The 20,529-nt window shown below is 40.8% G+C and overlaps 1 protein-coding gene across 1 annotated transcript; it reads right to left on the minus strand.

Moving 5' to 3' along the window:
* Positions 1–17,915: 17,915 nt before the first annotated feature.
* Positions 17,916–20,244, minus strand: LOC129091566 (zinc finger protein 503-like). Its single transcript, XM_054599240.1, has 2 exons — positions 19,958–20,244; positions 17,916–19,426 (listed from the first exon to the last, which is right to left on the minus strand). Exons 1-2 carry the CDS (start codon positions 20,195–20,197, stop codon positions 18,032–18,034), a joined length of 1,635 nt encoding a protein of 544 aa, XP_054455215.1. The 5' UTR covers positions 20,198–20,244; the 3' UTR covers positions 17,916–18,031.
* Positions 20,245–20,529: the final 285 nt, after the last annotated feature.

The following is a 20,529-nucleotide window of genomic DNA, read 5'->3' on the forward strand; positions in this document are numbered from 1 at the left end:
CAAAACACATCATACTTATTAAACTGATTTTAAAATGCACAGAATAGATATATATGATGAAATACAAAAGATAAGTTAAACACAATATGTACCTCAAAGTGCCATGGGTTTAAAATTCAAGAGTCAAATCAACTAAACGTATTAAAAAAAGGCAAAATATCACAAATAATAACAAAGAGAGCCATACACTAAAACAAAATGTACGTCATAGTGCCATGGGTTTACAAATCAAGATTCAATAGGTTTCTATGTATTCATCTTTGAGATTTCTGCCTCCAGCCTAACACTTTTGTAAGTGAACTCTATTGAGGTGGTGGAGTAAATCTTCAAAATACAGTTATATTATAATATATACTTTACTATAAAGAATAATTTTTGGTGTGTTTTGTGTGAACTGAACCTTCAAAACTGACCCCAATCAACCATATAACTGACAGACTAATGGATAAAGGGAATAATCTTAGTTGCAGCTCAAATTGGTTGCATAGCGGTAAGATTGTCTGTATTTATATTTAAAAAGATCGGTGACCCCGTTGTTGCGTCCCACAACCGCCGGGGTCAGGCTATGAACTTGTGTCACCAAGCACCTCCCTCCCGCTTCTGTCATGAGCTCAGTGTATTCTTATTTTCGACAGTTAATTCAGAACCGAACGTCCACTAACTCTCCCCACCAGTGGACAAACAAAGGGGTCCTCTTCACTAATGGTCCCTGAGGCTTCACCACTATCTATTGATCTGCTGTCACCCAATTTCTCCGTGACTTATACCCTGCTTAATTCCCATTACTGTGCACACTGAGGCCTTATCACGGAGAACAATAGGCTTGTTGTCACTGAGGGCAAAAATATGAGCAGGGCCTGTGACAGTGTGAGCATAAACTCATGACTTCACCTCCCCGAGCCCTCTCGATGACCTCCACGCTCATGTGGGCCGGTTTGAAGCCCAGTGTCAGAATACTAAACTCAATCTGGACCGTTTGCAGATGAATCAGAAAATTGGATCTTGCTTGTTTCGTAAAAAACGGGCACCCAAAATACAAAGGGCCGGCTCCTTAGCCATAAAACTGTCGCTGTGATATGTCTCTAGCAATGATGACTCTTATTTCCTGCATGCCCCCTCTCCGGCTCTCCCACCGGCTAGCTGCTATCTCTTCCTTTCAATTATATGTTTCTCTGCTCTTTTAGACAAAGAGTAATAAAGCTATAAATCGTGTAACCGGCAGAAGGTATGGACATTCTGTCTCTGAACTGCTGTTGAAACTGCCATAAACCACCCACAAAGTCAAAGATAAGGATTTACAGTTATTTAACATCATCCTTGTCCCCTAAATCACACTGATAAGAGAATTAAGTGATGGCTATAGGTTCTTTGTCCTCTAGCTATTGATTTTTCTAACAGAGAGGGCCAGTGCAATGTTTTTATCGAGCATCCTATTTGCTTTAAACTTGAGAGTGGAAATAAAGCTATTTGGATTGTTTTATTGGACTACAGATTCTGCACACAGAATTAATTTGTCTGATAACAGAGCCGTCTTCTTGTTTTAATTTCTATTCACAGTGGAAATGTTTACAAATGTCGAGTCACAAAACATGTCGGGATTTTGCTTTTGTAAACCTGCAGTATTGGAGTCAGAATGTTTGAAAAGCAAAGTAGTTGAAGTAAGTGACATCCTTGAAAAGCCATTGCAACATTTTTTTATATAGTGCAGGACAATTTGATCTTTATGTCCATTGTTTTCTGGTATGCTACAATTATATTGCTGTTCAACATTACAGGCACAAGAACTGAGTATCCAGTCGAAACAGGAATGATTGTTCCTCTCTAGACATAACACATGACTTGATTAACAGGAGGACATCCATCTACAACAATAATTGGTATTAATATCAAATGCAGCAAATAATCTCCTTGTAAAGGCGACCATTGTTTCACCAACCCCTGGAGTGTATGTCCCTCTGAGCGCATAATGTCCCAGTTTGAACAAAGACGTGTTTAGCTTAGCGGAAGTTAGTCACTCGTTTCAGCATGAAAACACTTATGTCAGTGCCTCTGAGACGGCCAAGCTGCAGACGTTCACATTTAATGATTCAATCGCTGCTTAGCTTCGAGTTCACGACCCCGAAGCTATGATAAATGTCACGCGCAACAATATCCCGCTAACTAGACGTGCCACTGCCAACCAATCATTTTGTTATTGACTGGGAAAGCACACGGCGCTGTAATGTGACTCTAAATGCTACGTTACAGTGTATCTATCTGGGTAACCCTGTGGGCCGGTTATTCAGTCTTGTTCATTTGGCTCAGAGCGTCGCTGTCAGTTCGTACTCCGGATCACCCAACAGGCGTTAGGGCAGGTCTCTGATTACGTGTCTTTACTTTCATTAATCATGGAAATATCAGGGTGAAGGAACAGCTGTTCATTTTCAAATTAGCCATAGTCTTATCGGTTTTGAATGGCTTCTCAGTCTGCAGCTGTGGTTTCCATTGTTTTTTTGTCTGATGTAGCTTTATCATAGCTCTGTCAGATGAGCCCCTCATTGATACCTTTCATCAGGATGTTGTTTGACACCATTTTATAAGACTGGATATTTAAGGGCAAAGACATGGTGATCCTGAAATTGTCTATGTTTAGGTTTGGTTTTTTTTTGTTCTTTTTGTTTCCAGTAGGTTAGTAAGGTCTGCCCTTTTTTTATTCATGTTTTTTCACTATCTGTTCCGACTTCTATGCTCGCTTTCTATTTTTCAATTACTCTAAATTGCAGCATGCTGTGTTCATGTTTCACAAGGAAGCAAAAAATAAACACAAAGCCTATTTATGTGTTTATTTTTCCTCCTGGACACAGACTTTAATATCAGTGGTCCCGAATAGCTGGCATCCCACTGCTTTTAGAAACACATGGTTCAGGTTAATGAAGTTGTGTCTCCAGCCACCTTTCCCCCTTTGTTATGAGCTCAATGTATTTTTAGCGTGGACAGTTAATTATGTTAATTATCTCCCAGTCATGGAAACATCAGCATGACTTCTAATATTGACTTCCACCAATACTTAAATTCAGGCACTGCGTCATTTGTCTTTATTTGTTCTGTCAGTAACATATAAAGTACAATATACTCTTCTCCAAGATGTCAACCTCCAACAGCTGTTCCTTGTTTTAGAAATGACAATGTACATTCAGTATTTGTTGAAAGCTGTTAATTCTGTCTGGGTGTCATTTCCTTTAGTGTGGCCTTGGATTGAAGTGATGACAGCAATAATTAATTTAATCCTGTGTATCAAAATAGCCCCGTTTGCGTCAATGCCCAATCAACATATCTTTCAAATAAAGTGGTGACATTGAGGCCTACGTTGTTGATGAGAGAGTAACGAGTAACAGAGTTTGATAAATGAAAAGGTTAGGATTAAAGTGAAACTAGAGGTCAGTGATGGGTTGAAATCAATATTTTCATAATTTTGACATATGCCAAAACATGGAAAAAGTATGAAATCACACACAAAGTAATACAATTGATGCAATGCACAAATAAAACAACATTTTGTTAATTTAGTTGATTATTATTTGCTTGGCAGCATTTATTGAATTTTGTGAAACAATAACATGTTTTCATCATATCATCACGATTAAAATCTACTTTAAGTCAATCAACGATAATATTTAGTGAAAAGTTTGCTCTTTAAAAATAATATCAACCAATCCCTGCAGCCCTGACACACCCCGCTCTGTGCTGGGAGGCATTTATGATAGTTAAGAGCCACTGGGTGGGACCGTCATGCTGCTACCATATATCAATCCCAGAGAAAGCTAAAGGGCCACTTCTCTATGTATAGCCCAGCTGGGTTTTATTTTGGCGGAGGGTCATTTAATTTTGTACACAGACCTCCCAGTTGGTCAGTCTTAGTATAGTGTCTACTAAAGAGGGGTTAAGCAGGTGGAAGGATGGTAACAACACTGACAGTAATCCTTTTTATCTTTTGAAAATATGCTTGCTCTAAAAGACAAGCGCACAGAATTTAAAATAAACTCAATGTTATATATTCAGATTTTTATTGTAGTAGATGCAGATGTTTTGGCTCCTAGTAGCCCTACGGAGCAAAGAGAAACTTGGATTAAGATAAAATAAGATAATCCTTTATTAGTCCCGCAGCGGGGAAATTTGAATTAAAACACATAAGGAGACATTATTCCATGTTACATTGCAAATAGTTGTTTGCTGCTATATTAATGCCCTGAATCCAGTAACCGTCATCATTTCCTGGTTAGCTTTTCAAATGCAAAAGCTTCCTCATCACCATTGTTGTTCGCTGCTGCTGGCTGGCTGAGGGATACCAAATGGAATTTCGTTGTATCGCTACAATGACAATAAAAACCTCTTTATCTTTATCTTTATCTTGTCTTTATTAATGATCATAAAAAGCTACTGTTATAATATTATATAATAAGTATATAATATTTATAATTTCATCCCTGGTTAGGTTTTCCCCAACCATGATGATGTATGCTGCCTAAATCCATCAATGATCCTGAAAGGGGTTAACTGACCGAGAGCAATTTATTTGCCTATTATCAGCAGCCCAAGCATGTTAAAGGTTTCCTGGAGATCTTTTAAAATCTTTTTAAATACTCTCCTGTTCTGGGGCAGCCACATCTCAGACCTCCACAAATGCCCATTGAGATGACCATGGCCACTGGTGGTGCTCTGCCTCATTAGTGAACTGTGGGAACAAAAGACTCAGACTAGAGGAGTCCAAACCCACATAAATACAACAGGAGCGGGAATTATGCTCAAATGTAAAACTCCCAAACAAACGAGATTGGAAAACTCTCCGGGGGGTCTTCTAAACTTTGCTGCCGTTATCAATCAAGAATATTGCTGCGCGAGTCCATACAGGACTTGAACAAACTGCTTCTTTAAGCATTTCTCCGGGAGGCATAAAAGTGTATTTATGGTCACCACGGGCAGGTATGGAGGAAGATTGGCAAACATGAAAATCAAGTCCTCTCTCGGGTGCCATCTAACCGTGCTTGGCTGTGTTAAATCATAGATGGAAAGAACAACAGTCTGGTGGCACAACGGTCCAGTCTGACAAAGCACTGCCTTGGGCCTGCGTTTCACATTCTCTCTACAGCATGTTATTGGAGTCAATGTTTTGTCTTCATACCTGTTTTCAGCTCTGTAATGAACTTCATCTGTCTTATTCCGCACATCAATGACATGTTCCAGTTTAATGTAACCTACAGTTTAGCGTATATTATCCAGTGCCAAGATTTAGGGCTGCAAAAGATCCTGTTTCTGCACTTAGCTGATGTGGGATTGATTTCCTTTACGAATATATGAATCACTGTGGTCATTACTGAGCCAGACTCTTTCATTAAATTGAGCTATATCTCCTGCGTCAAGCCAGGGCCTTCGGAGAGCCCTCCACCAAGAATATATACTCCATGGGGTAAAACCACTTTGAAAACAGCAATATGTAAAGTATAGCTTCATTTATCCCACAAATGCAGCACATTGATCCTCTGTGGAGAAAATAGGTGACAACATACTCTTGGAGCCTTTTAATAATTCAGATGTATGTGGAAGGATTGTAAATATACTGATAAGTGGATCTGGTTGATGAATGTAGAAGCAGAATCTTGTAGTTACTTGAATGAATAATAGAGTGGTAGAAAATTATAAATACAACGATACACCGGTGTACTCGTATAAATGCCAGCAATGCTTTCCAAAACCCTTTTAATTGGGAGGCCTATAACGGATCACTGCAAGTCGCTCTCACTAGAATATTCCTCACACACACATGGGCAGTATTGACTTTTCAAATAAAAAGACATTAATGTAGATAACGGCAATTTTGAATCCTCATTAGTCACCGGTAATCTAGAAACATGGGCGATATATTAAGAGCGGTGTTCGCGGGTAGTCATTAAAGGAGAAATAAAAGACAAAATAAATCCAATCTTGGAACGCCTGCTATTAATCATGTTGGCCACCACTGGCTGCCTGGCTGCTTAACAGTTTTATTGAGTCATTTATGCTGGTTTCCCCTGATAATCCATTTATTCTGAATAATGCCTCCCTTCATGCTCAAAGTGCTGTGTTCAGGTGATACCGCTATAAACTGTATCTATTTTTTAGTCTCTTCCCCCATGACAAACATATATTACAATAATTACATGTAATGGCTGACAGAAAGAAAAGCAACAATTGCACATAATTCAGGGAAGCTTTCAATGAAAGTGTTAATTAAGTATATTTTCAATTATTCCTTAAGGGGATCACAAACCAAGATAGTATCATGAATAATTTACTGCAGAGTATCTAATTAGAGCTATTTTAATGTTATTTTTGCAGCAGAGAGCAGATAATTACAAAACAAGAGGAGTTACCTATGCAGAAAGGTTCACTGGTGTCCCTGAAATGGTACGCGGGACGTCATGTGGTGTGAGACATTGGAGCGATAAGCGATGACTAAGATGTTCCGGCGTATGACACAACTCCAGAAGTGTCTCGGACAGCTGTGCATCCGCACCTCCAGAGGCTGACAGCACTCCTAAAATACAAACATAACATCCAGGCCAAGAATGACCCCACACGACCCCCCACCACTACGCTGTTTGCAGTGAAGATCTGTTTAGTGTCCAGATGCACTGCAGTTTTGACAGATTTTTGAAGGCAACATCCTCACACCTGACTGAAGACAGACTGCTGTGAATCATTGAAGACAAATGTTGCTGACAGCCAAAGCTAAACTCCTTAATTAAGTATGTGATAGAGCTTTCCTTTGGTCCTGGGATTTCATGGTAATATACAAAAAGAGAATACAAACAGGGCAGTGTTTGTTCTCTCAGGAGTTTCTGACTGAGGAATTACCTTTTTTAATATCTGAGCTTTGTCACAAATCCATACACTAATTCCACACAGCATGTACTACATACTTACTGTCACAGTGTACTGTGTGAGCATGTAGTATTAAAAAAACCCCATTCTTTTTTCCATTTTATTCTGACAGGAATTAACACAACACGAGTGCAATACACCAATGTAACTGCAACTTTAGAGGGCCACTGCCAAATACATTTATGAAATATGTTTTTCCATATGCCAGAAGTCACTAAATGCCAATAAAATCTGTTCCCTGACTTTTGAGATATTCTGCTTAATAGAGAACAAAAACAGGCCCATAATCTAAAGGGGTAAAGAATGAGAATCTCCAGGATTACACCTTCAAGCACTATAGTCTTCACAGCTGCTACTTTTCTAGCCAAACGCGAGTGGTCTGTTTCCGTTCACCATTAGTAGATATGCGGTTGTATATTTAGTAATGAGGACTTTGAGTGTTCTCAGCAGTGTCTCCGGAGACTTTCTCACAAGGTCTTGACTAAAAGCCTGCAGCCTATCAAGTGTCCCACACAGCACAAGTCCTAGCACCTGACAACATGGTTCTGCAGGGAGTTTCTGCTGTCACAATAAATCAGGAACAGACAGGATACAGTGTAATCATGTGGGTGTTTCGTTTCCCTCGGCCTCTGCAGAATGCTTCTGCAAAATCTACGCTGCACGTGGTGGCCGCACACTGCAACTGCACACTTAGCCAGACCCGCAGAGCTTGATGGTTGACTTGAGACGAATAATCCAATGGGAGACAACGAACAAAGAGCCATTGAAGGTTTATGTTGCAACTCTTGTACTGTACACAATGTTGAACTGTATTGCCAGTAGCCCCCTTTATTCTTAAACCACCCTTGCTTTGATAGAAGATGGAATAAATAGGATGCCTTTGAGGGAAAAATAAGTCTAGAGGGTTTGTTTTATATCTTAACATGAGGCTCATACCTTAGAACTGAGGCGTTGAAAACAGAGTGTTCCACTCTGTAACCATATGAAGCCTATACTTCAAAACCAAAGTAAATTGAGATGCTTGAACTATCAGAGCGTGGGCCCATGTTGTGCTTATAGCCGAGCATCCTCCCTTCATAACGATTGAATCATAACGTCTAATTCTCACAAATTACCCAAACATTATGTAGTTCTCTCATTTCCAACGCTGTTTAATCTGTGTCTGGAGTATTCGCTGTCACTTCACGTTGCAAACACTCCTTTCACTCTGGCAGTTCATTGTCTTTTGATGGGCCATAAAAGGCTCGGTTTGATGGATGATAACTCGGGGCGTCTCTCTTTGTTGTGGGATGTGACGACTGAGTGCATGTGAGATGTGAGGAGAAGACGCGGTGTGAATGGGAGATGTCATTCATGTCTTGCGCTGACACCGGGGCCTTAAGCACGGGCTTTGATCTTTGTGAATGATTGCAAAGCAAACACAAATAAAAGATTCCAGCGTGTCACAGTTTCCAGTAAGAAAGTTGAACTGTTTTTCGAACATTTTTCGAGAGTTCTCTCCCTGATTGGCATCTCTAGAGGTAGAAGTACCTGCTTATATCAGGCCTGTGATGATTTAGAGGCTAGCAAATTGGAAAGGGTGTTTCTAGGAAGGTAAGGCATGCTCTGTCTTCTACCTGTATGTAGAATGTGATTTACCAAGAGGGAGGACGGATCATGTCATTGCCTTCTGATCCAGTCCAATAAATATTGAGAGCTCTATAGGCCCCCGGACTCCCTGCTGACCCCACAACATCTGCTCAGGCACTTACTACTTAATGTATTAGCTGTGAGAACAGGGCAGGTGATTTCAGCTGCAGCCAGAGAACATGAAAAACAGATTGAGCCTCCGGTTCATGCAATTGAATTAGAATGAGTCACCACCAGCTTTTCTCCATAAAATAACATCACAAATAATGTTATGGCATGAAGGACAGGTGGGAATATTTCATAGGTCTGCTTGATGGTGGCAAGACAACTAAAAATATAATTGATTGCAGGCAGCTCACATAAGGAATCTATTGTAAAGGCAAGATTCCATTATATAAATTACTGCTATTAAAACAAAGGCGTACTTTGCGCTATGAAGTGCTTTCAAGAATATTGAAGCCATTAGTTGTTGTAGTGCAGCTCACCCTTTCCACATGAGGCTCTTGTGACTTTACTTTGATGTTTGCTTAACCCGCTCAGCCTAATACTCTTCACGGCCTTTACATTAGATATTTCAAAAGGAATACTTTAATGGTCTAATCATGCTGGTGGTTCTGGTCCTGAGAAAACATTTACCAGCTATAAGCTCTACTATTAGGAATGAAATGTATTTGAAAGCGGACTCATTAGATGAATTCCCAGGAGGCACTGGGAGAGGTTGACCATACTGATTACAGAACACTTGATAGATATGTGCTATTATGTGAGAAAATACTGATTGGCTGATTAATACTGAACTGGGGGTTTTGTCCTCTTGGGAATATAATTTATCTTTAAACCGTCCTTATACATATTTTATGTTACAGTAAAAAGTAATATTGGCCATATTGCATAATTCCTTTTAAACATTAAAAAACCAGTTCACCTAGATCATAAAAAAAATACCAATGCCAAGATGCTCATGATGACCGAACCTACAGACCAACATTGCCATCCCTAGAGCCATGCAGCTAGCATGGCTAAAAGCTCTTTTTTTTACACAAACAATGAGATATTTTACTTTAAAGGGTACTTATTCTGTTTAACGAAAGTAGTTTCTATGTAGTTGAGCTGCTGCAACACCCGAATTTCCGAAGGAATATAATAATAATAATAGTTCCAAGTATTTTTTACATTATGTTATTTGGGTGAACCGACCCTTTAAATAATGATCAAATGTGAGTGTGATTACAAACAAAAGATGAATTTAAACACAATAAGACTAAAGATAAGTCTACGAAGTGTGGCGTAATTCCACATTTTTCACTTATTGACAACAAATCCCATAAAAAGACCAAAAGTATTTCCTGTGTAGCCGCAGCCTGATGTAGCGTATTTCTCTGTCCCATAGTTCTCCATTGTTGGCTTGGGGCTCAGTGCCACAGACTCTGTAAGATCGAGAGATGGACTTACTTATCGGCTCATATGTTTTGGTCTTTTCATGGGATTTGCAGCCAATAACAAAAGTACAGAATATCGGCAGCTTTATCCTTTAAGTTTTCTTAATGAAAGCCTTTAACTCAAGCAGAGTTAGAACACACAACTGATTTCAATAAAGTCGGGGTAGGGTTTGACCATGGGCCAAGTAACAAGTGATTCGTTTTTGGCGCAGATCCAGGATTTCTTTTTAAGTAACTGTGAGATGGGTCACCTTTGAACATTTACACCTACTCATTTACTTCCTCTTGAATACTACACTTACTTGAATGGAAACAATCTGGCCCCTATTAATGTCTATCACTATTATCACTTTTATGCAGATCTGGATCCTGATACGATACAAAGAAAATTCTCATTAAAATATAAAATTAATAATTTTTTTGGAGCCTTGGGGGACGCATGTGCTCTCTGAGTGCTGTCTAGTTCAGGTTTGGAGTTCAGAAATCATGAATGTAAAATAATAATTGCGGAGTTTGCACTTGTGCCACCTGTGTGGGAGTAACACAGACTGAGAACCACATTCTAGATCTCCTGTCAGTTGAAAATGAGTAATGTGCTGCAGACCATAGCCTCAGGATAAAGCCATAGCTGAAGGAGTATTTGAAGGATATCAAAAACCCAGGATACCTCAAATTGACCCCTGTCATATCCTTCAACACAGTATATATTTATATATATATATTTTTTACTCTTTTGTGTCTTTTTCTCCCATATGATCTGAGCTTTATGTTATACACTACAATCCTCAGCCATCTGGTTTTCATTTCCTGTGAGGTTCAAGATGGTAGTGAGTTAAAAAAAAAGGAGCCTCGTTTGAACTGGGGGTTAATGTAGTCAGGATGGAATCTGTCATTCAGTCTATTGCATGTTGATGACTAAGGGCAGTTTCAGCTGTAAGCAGTCCATGATTTATGGACACCGAGTGAACTCTTGTAAGCAAAAGCCAAATAGGAGTTCAGAGCAGCAACCGGGCCCTTTTTTGGCCGCAGCACGCTTGCGTTTTCTTTCCATTCATGCCAAAGTATTTCGCACGGCAATTAGCTCCGTCCTCATTTGGGTCCGCAGTCCCACAGGGTTAGCGAAGCCATTTATCATCCTCAGGGCTTGGAACTCTGCAGCTCCGTCTCAGGTTGTATTTGTAAACAGTCATTGGCCCGGCTCTTTCCGTTTCACCAAACGAGAGGGAGATACAGTAGTTTTGAGGTTCTGCCATCCATCCATCTGTCAGATGCTTTGCTGTTTCTCTACAGGTGTGAAGGCAAAAGGGAAATGTCATTTCACATGGCTCATTTGTCATATGGTAACTACATAGTTAGAGTGAATAGAGTGATGACAACATGGCCCCCTTGCTTTTTTTTTGTAAAGGGGGACAAGATTTGTATTGTAGAGTGTGGGCGAGAATAAAGAATATTCTGTACATGGCTAATGAGGAGCACGCTCAAAAGAAAAAGGACTAGAGCTATTTATTTTGTGAAAATGAATGATATCTAGTCTTTTAGTGTGCAGAATTTATAGAGCTTTTTAATAGCAGAGTTGACATTTAGCACATGTTTACACAGATACAGATGTAGGATATGTAACCTCATTAGGCACACATTAAAGAACTATTCATGTTTTATGCTGATCTATGTCTTGAGTTATATTGAAACTTAAGTGTTGGCTCTGCTACACGTATTTATATGGCTTCCAAATGCCTGTGGGGCGTCATTAAAACACATATTTGAGCAGGCAGAGCCATAAACATATGCTGGAAACATTTTTTTGTGTTCTTAGCCGAAACATCTTCGGAGGCAGCCAGGAAAATAATTGAACTACAGTATGTGCATTTTTCCATTTTCACATCTGTCCTTGGAGAGTCATTACTTTACAAAGAGCTTGCCAACTGATTCTGAATCCATCATTCGCTGAACCGATATATTGCGGTCTCTGTCGCTGCTATGTCTTTATCAATCAGAATTAAGGAATTAGATTAAGCTCTTTGGTTTTTCTCCCTCTTAAGTGGAGTCACACTGCAGTGCAGACCCAGGGGTTATGGGGAGTATCAGAGGGGACTAATTGTCAAGGTTATGTCTCTGCGGATGATTGATGTGAGGCCAGGCTGTTTTTGTCGGCCTGTCAGGTGGCTGGAATGTTTAATGTTCTCATTATTGGTTGCTCTGTTGTGTATATTTCTCTGTCAGCGCCGCTGAGCCATCTGAACTGCCAGAGCACTTCAAAGGCCTGCAGGTCATCCGTCTTCCTCCTGACGCCCTGAATGTTCAGCCTCAGCTGAGTGCTGGTGATTTGTTATGACTTGAGAGCCAGCTGACAGACAGGTCTCCTATAAAAAACATGCACCCATTTCCCTTTTGTCGTGCAGTGAAAGCATCACTTCTCCTGTAATGGGAGGGGGGAGCAACTGCCACAGGAGGCTGGCACCTGACAGTTGCGTCAGCTCACTAATTTGCAGACAGGACGACTTAAAAGTATTTTGTCTTCTTCTTTTGCTTCAGTGTGGTTTTTGCTTCGGGTGTCACAGATTCTCACAGGTCACCATCTGTTGTGGAGCACCACAGGGAACAAAGCTGAAGGGGAATCACTATATTAAGGCACATTTTCATATTCATCATTAGTCCAGGGCCCTGTATACACCATGTGATGACACTGAGTGGAGAGCATCATGGGAAGAATGCTGATGGCTGCAAAGCTGGTCATGCAATGAAAATTGAGAGGTAACACGCTAAAGACAAGAGGAGAGAAAACGGAATCCAAATCTCAGTTCTTTTCCCAGGCTTGTTATAAGACGGATTGTTTTCTGCTGATCTAATTTTGGATCATACAAAAACAGTCCATTTGTCTTAAAGAAAAACGATGTGCCACATGGTGCAGATGGAATCTTTTTTTTTTTTTTTTGAAGGCTGAGAGAGATTAAAGAGAAACTCTGCTCCTCATCCCTAATCACGAGCTGTAGATTACTCTGTCGATTTAACCAGATGGCAGGCTGGATTCTGCAGGCCCTCCTGTATATTAATGAAGAGCAGTCTGTTATATTTGACTTAGGTAAGTGAAATGTCCATCACCTGTAATGGTCTGCCAGCTGGCATTATGCATTTTGCACCACTTTAGGTCCACGTGGCATTTTTCATTTGCAACGTTATTGAAGGAACATTTTTTTTGTTTCCTTCTATTTTCCATCATCGTCACTGTTCTGGTAAATGTTTGAGAAGAAAAGTCTCCGAGTTGTGTCAACACCTAATTTCCTCTCATAGGTCAAGGCAATAATTCTGGCACTAAAACTGTCGCGCTGGGCGAAGCACACAAGTTCAATGGTAACTTGATTAAGTTAGCCTGTCGACATGACTGCAAACACGGCAATACAGTATGTTAACTAACCTAATAATAGGAAGGGTGAGATAAAGTGGAGGGGATGGCTGCACAATTTCTGGCCAGTCGTGTGTGTGTGTGTGTGTGTGTGTGTGTGTGTGTGTGTGCAACGAGCCGCTGACCTTAAAGAACAGCTTATGTGGCTTTGGGTTATTGTTAGTTAGTGTGCAGCATAATGCTTTCTTTGTCTTCTGCCTCGGCTGGCTCTACAAAATACTTTTTATTTGTTTATGACTTTATCAGACATTCTTGCTGGCTGCCTGCTCGGTGCATTTAAGACCAGTTTGGCAAAGAAACGGATCATCTTTGTCTCAGAATGTCAGTCTGAAAGGACTGCAGAAAACTTAACACATGTTTGCCAGCCCGAGCATCCAGAAACTCCTGCCATGAATATGCCAAGCCTAATTTTAAACCAGCAGCGGGGGAACTTTGGCTGCATTTCCCAACCAAAGAGCACGAACAGCGCGGAAGCACAATGCCAGTGTGTCATACATTTAAACACTGTTAAATTAAAGGCTGTTTACTGTTCTCAGAGCCCATTCATCTTACTCAACGTTAGTCTGCTTCTTGCAAATTTGTCAGTAAGAGCTTCCACATGCCAAAGCGAGGAGGGGGGGGAAAGTTGGGGTTATCAGAGGAGGGTTTTCATAGCGTGTCTACTCAGTCAGCCTGTAGGTAATTAGCCACCTCCACACAATAAGGCCATAAGTCATTAATCACCCGGACCCGAGCAGAAGTCGACTCCCTGTGAGCAAGACGTTTGGAGACAAAAAGTTTTTCCGCCTATGACAGACTTCAAAATGGCCCCTGTCAGTGCTGTGTAAATTATAGGGCATGTTGAGTGCTGAAAGACAAGGGACCACTGTTTAACTCACTGTTTCTCTTTCCTTTACTTTGTGTGTTGACAGACTTTCTTTGAGAGAAAATTCCCCTTTTCTCTGTTTCCCATCATCTGGCTTGTTGCTCAAAAAAGACAAACTTTATTGTGCGTATACAGAATATACACAGACGCACACACACACACGTCATATCCACATTATGATAACCGCAGTGTACCAAGCTCACTTTCTTCATTTAATATTGCATCAGTAGAGTTAATAGAAGAAGACAAGCTCCAAAGGTCAACGGCGCCGTAAAACCCAGCTTTAACTTTGCACTACTATCGTTTACTTTGCTTGTCAAAGGGAGGAAATGATGGAGTGATGAAAAATATGGGGCTTGTTTGGAAAAGCAAATACCTCTCTCCTGCAAACATAAACCACCATGGTTTTCAGGGTGATGGAAGACACACTTCTCAGCTGATTGACCATGCAAAAAGTCATCGTTTTTTCCCTTTTTACTTCTGTAAACAGAGATCAGTCTGCCTTTCCAGAGCACATAAGCACTGAGGGAGATTTATTGAAAGCGGCAAAAGTTTATGTAACGACGGGGAAATCCCTTGATTGGATCGTTAATACTGCTGACAAAAGGGTGTTAAATTCATTATATTACCATAACATGTGTAACAAGGGTTTGATGAATGTATTGGATGCATGAAGCGATTTCTGAAAAAGTCAAGTTTGGAACACGACTGTTGGCGTTGTGAAGAGCAGCAGCAGAAGCAGCAGCTCAGCTTTGCGGTGATGATGTCCACCACCTTCATCCATAACAGACAGTGTAACACATGGCCTGCAGCTGGGCAAAAGTGACCATTTCTAACATCAATGTGTCCTTGCTGGGCTAGTGTGTTTCCCCTCCGGTGAAAGGGCATGAGTCTTACTCATGCTGCAGTTCAAAGCAGAACAGGTGGGGCCGTCACTGTGATTCATCTTGGAGTCACAAAGCCGTCCAGTGTCTCATGTCCTGACAGTGCTACACATTCAAACATGTGGGAAAGAGATCCACTCTTACTACGTAAAGATTGATAGACTTTAACGTTTTAGTATTGATGCGTGAGCCAGTTTATGTCAAACAGACGTACTAGTTACCTTTATACTTATGATGCAGCTTCTACCCCCGATGACCTACCTAATTAAATTCACTTTTTATAAACACAAATGGTAAAACACAAAAGACAAAGGGTATGATAACAATTCAACCTGTTGGTCATCTCGCTTTCAATCCATTGCAAAACAGTACTGTATCTGATGCAGTACATTCGTATGAATATTTGTTAGCAAAGCTCATATTGAACAACTTGCTCTTAAACTTTTTTTATAAAATTTATTTTACTGGATATTAAGTAGTTTCTCCTATCTAAAACATAAATAATATATATATATATATATATATATATATATATATATATATATATATATATATACAATCCTTTGTTCAGTATTACTGGTGAATTATCATTCTATACCATTTACTATAGCAGCATAGCAGTTTACTGGCATGAAAAAAAAAAATTAAAACACAGTAGTATCATTGTAAGCAGATAAGGACACATTTTCATGTGTTTATTAAAGTACAGTATTTGCCAACTACATATTTTAGTAAATCGTCTGTTAATATATCAGATTCCACTTACTGTAAGACTGCCCTCAGGTGGACTCATAGTTGAAGACAAATACATTAATAAACATTGATATCTGTTGACAACCATATTGTAGAGAGTTATAACATTTCTTAAATATCTTACTTACCTACTTATAAATGCTGGATAAGGTAAAAGTGTAAGAGACACTTATTCGCTGAGGGGCTTACTGGTATTTTTTTTAGAATTTGCAATAGTTTGAATTTCTCTTTGTGTGTAAAGGCTGTTTTTTGAGACGGTCTCTTGTCACTTATGAGTTTATAATTTGTTCTCAGGTCTCTCTTGGAAAGGAGTTCTTGATTTGAATGACCCTTACTGTATAAAACAGCTATTACAAACTATTATTATATCCATCATTTGGAAATAAAGTGTTGATACATAAAACACAGGATTATTACACAATTTAACACTATAAAATCCAAGACTTGCTAAATAAACATTGAATTGCTAAATTAAAAATAATGTAGCTACAGATACTATAAAATCAAATCTACCGCATCATTTATTGACTAGTTTATCTGTTCATATGTGAGGGGATGTGTGAATTTATACCTCAGCGTAACACATCAATTAATTGTTGAGAAATAATATTCAAAAACCTTAATCCCATTTGTTCACATCACGTTGATGTGCGGATTGCAAACAAAAAAGATGTGTCGCATATTATCTGAACTGGTTTCACGGCTGACTGGTTGCAGTGCTGAGTTGTAGGTTAGGAGCGTTATCGCCATCTATCACTGAGCAATGTTTAGGACTCATTTACATGAAGGATGGGTGGATTTCATGAATATGACATCTGACCATTAATGATGTTGATTCTATTGCTGGAGAACAGCCTGATTTACTGAGGATGGATAATTACACTGTTGGCTTGATTTAGTTGTATTTGTTTTAAGGGGCTGATGAAATACTAAGGCCTTGCTTTACTTCATGCTCTCTCCTTCATGGCTTCATTACAGCGATCACAAAAGCTGTGCAAACGTCCCACATCTGGTGTCCTCGTAAATCTTAGTTTAACAGGCTCCTCACTGTGTGTTATTCTTAATGAAACTATAATCAATGACCTCGTAATTGAGAAGATTCAACACGTTTTGATGAGCCCAAGAGATAATGCATCTATACACACATACACACATACTGTACACAACACCAAGGCCTGTACGCGGTCTCATCCTGTTGTCCCCATGTGGTTAAAAAAAAAAATCATTAGCTTGTATTAATATATAAAAACTTATATATATATAATAAGTTATCCATCTGTAGACCCTTTTGTAAAAGCTATTGTCGTCCTCATTCAACACCAAAACATAAAGGACAAAACCCAGGTTATGAATAAAATGAAATGAGTTTTGAGAAAATTATTTTGACTGTCCTCAGTAACATTTTATTTGTTTCCCATAGCCTCACAAATTAAATGTAGATCAATTAGATGAATGAATTAATTAATAGATAATATATGTAAATATGTTTGTTTAAAAAAAAACAAAAAAACTACAGTTCAATATCATTGCACAGCCAAACCAAATGAATAAAAACTGAATAAAAAATATATTATAAATTCCTCTCATAAAAACTTATGTATCTAGCCTAATATGTTACACATGTAAAGCTTCGACCCTTAGAAAAAAAAAAAAGTAGACCTCTGTAAACGGTCTCACAGCTGTCTGGAGCTTTAAAAATGTCATCCATGTAAAAACGGGCTTCATCAAAGCTTCAGCTCCCCACAAAATAAATCGATGACGATTCTGAAGAAGCTGCTCTGATTGATTTTCCACGTCCATCATCCTGTCACATCACTCACATCACTCAGCACCAGCGGCCCTCTGACAGCCGGAGGGCCATATAGAATTAAAACCACTTTTTTTGCAAGTTGATCCAGCATGAAATAAATAAAATCCATATTATTATTTAAAGTCCCATTTAAATCTGCACAAAAATAACTCAAAACAAAGCAATACTCTCGCATGTGTAAAAAAAATAATGCACATTGAGTCTTCAAAGTTATATTATTTTTTATTTTAGACACGCTTGAAGCTATCGCAAATAAATACACAGATCCCCACATGGATCCAGTCCCTGCATGAAGTACAATATAAAACTCATTGGGCCTAAATCTCCTTTTATAAATGTATAATTCTCTGGTCTCTACTGGTATCCTAAGGCCGAGGCTGTGGTCAGTCTTTGTCCATACAAGGCGTACGGGGAGTAATAGGCCCCGGTGGCCGCGGGCATCGGCACCGGGCCCCCGGGTGTGGACATGGGGCTCTTTGAATAAGGGTGATACCTGCTGGTCAGTCCGAGGTGATGATGGGGGCCCCTGAGGGCCAGCGTACCGGGGCTGCCAGGGCTGCCATTGGGAGGCATATGCATGTGGCAGGCCATGGCAGCAGCAGCAGCAGCGTTGGCGAGAGAAGATGACCCCGGGTACCCAGATATCAACTTCTCCGTCCCGGCAAAGGCCGTGTGAGTCCGCAGGTGTCCGAGCAGCTCCTCCGAGGAGGAAAAGCGCTTATCGCAAGGTCCGTTTGCAGAGACCCAGTTACACACATGCGGCAGGGGGTCATTGGGGAGTATAAACCCGTATGGATACAAGGGGTGTCCGCTGAAAGACGGCACCGAGGAGTGCACACCGTGGAGGGGGTGCGTCTGGTACATGAGCGGGTATCCGGATTTGAGCGCAGAGTCATGTGCGCAATTGGCGCTGGATGCTGGGGACAAGTGGCTGGAGCAGTGGTAGCTCAGGCAGTAGGGGTCCCTGCACAGACTGGCAGACATCAGGGATGGAGGAGAGGCTCCTGATAAGGGGCTTGTCCCTGCTTTGCTGCACCCCATGGAGCTGGCTGCAGCATACTGTGCGCTTAACATCTGGCTGCTGGATTTGGTGGGGTCAAGGGTCATTCCGTGATGGAGGAAGGTCTGCGGGTAACCTGCATAGGCACCTGCCAAACTCCCAGGATAGGAAATACCAGCAGGTGGCATGGGGAAAACTGTGTGACCGGGTTTGTAGGGGGAAACAGGGGCAACCAGTCCAGAGCTGAGGATGGAGGAGGTGGAGGTCACGGATGGAGAGTCTGACGTCACAGTCTTGGATCCAGATGTGTGGTCCTGGTGTTGGCTACTGTCAGAGGTAATTCCACTTATCCTATGGCTGCCAGTATCTGTCGTGCTGCTTTTATTGCTGTCAGACTCCTTCTTCTCCTCCTTGTCCAATGCTTTGCCGTCGGCCGGCAGAGGAGAGGTGGAGGTGCAGGAGCTGGGGCTGCCTGTCCTGGGGCTGAACGGCTGGCAGGTGGCGCTAGGCACTCGGAAACTGTTTTTATCTCCACTCGAGTCCTTCTTCTCTGATTTGGAGTAAGGTTTGAAGCTAGACTTGTCGTCGGCTCCGATGTCGCTCATTTTCAGAGGACCGGATTTGGTCTCCTTGTCACTAGATCCACTGGAGGTCCCGGAGGACAGCTTGGAGGAGGACGGCGGGTCCGGTTTGCCGATCTGAGAGCACGTTTGGGCCAAAAGAGCCAGGGGACTTTTCTTGGCATCCAGCTGGGAAAAAAGACACAAAGCTGTTAATAAAATGCATACAATCACGGGTACATATGCATTTGTTTTGGTAAATACGCACATAGGACTGTTCCGCGTAATTTACGCATTGCGCATGAACTTATCTCGGGATAAAACTCAAAACAACTCGGTTTAAAGAGGAGATGGAAGATAAAACTGAACCACTGCCACACGTCGAAAATGACATTTCCAAACACGGACATCAGTTCGCTACAACAAGGTTATTACATTTAAAAGCCAAATTCGAAACCTCAGTTTATTATTTTAACGCAGACCCAAAAAAAACCAAAAACCCCAGACATTAACTCGGATATCAGCTCTAAAACTGTATAGGAGAGGGGGGTATTGCTTTCCTTTATTTAATATAATCAAATATTGTTTCCCCCCCAAAATTGTCCTGGAAAATACATCAAACTACAATAGTGTTTGAGGCTATACAGTGAAACACTTATAATCCAGAAATAATTCCCTTTTCACCCCCCCAAAATATAAATAAATGGTGTTGGTTCTTACCTCGATGGGACTGATGGGAGTGGACGGTAAAGGCTGAAGGTACTCCGGGTGTAAAATGTGTCCTGCCCGGGCGGTAAGCATTTTCAAAACCTTGATGGGGAGCCGACTGGCTTGGCGAGAAGGGTCTGCAGGAGAGCCGAGGTTGTGGATGAAGAGCCGGCTGATGTCCCCGGAGGAGCCGCTCTCCCACGCTGGATGGCTGCTATTTCTCAGGACAGAGACAGTGGGCGATGTGATCATGACCCAATTCTCGTGGAAATGGTTGAGAAATACATGTGTAGGGTAAAAGAAAAGCCTGTTTATATATAAAAAAAAAAAAAAAAAAAAAAAAAAAAAAAGGAAAAAAAAAAGAAAAAGCCTTTGCCAAGAAGATTGAATATGTGTTTTTAAAATCCTCAAAAGAGACGCGGAGTGTTGGAGCAGAAATCCTTGTGCGTGTCGCAGCCGCGTTGCTTCATCCCCGGCGTCGCTCTGACGGTGTGGCTGCGGGTCCGAGAGCTCACTCCGGTTTAGGTGGTGTAGTCTGGAGCTGAGAGATCACTCCGCCTCCTCCTCCTCTCAGGCACAGCATC

The sequence above is a fragment of the Anoplopoma fimbria genome, chromosome 5 (genome assembly GCF_027596085.1).
Source record: "Anoplopoma fimbria isolate UVic2021 breed Golden Eagle Sablefish chromosome 5, Afim_UVic_2022, whole genome shotgun sequence".
Classification (NCBI taxonomy): Eukaryota; Metazoa; Chordata; class Actinopteri; order Perciformes; family Anoplopomatidae; genus Anoplopoma; species Anoplopoma fimbria.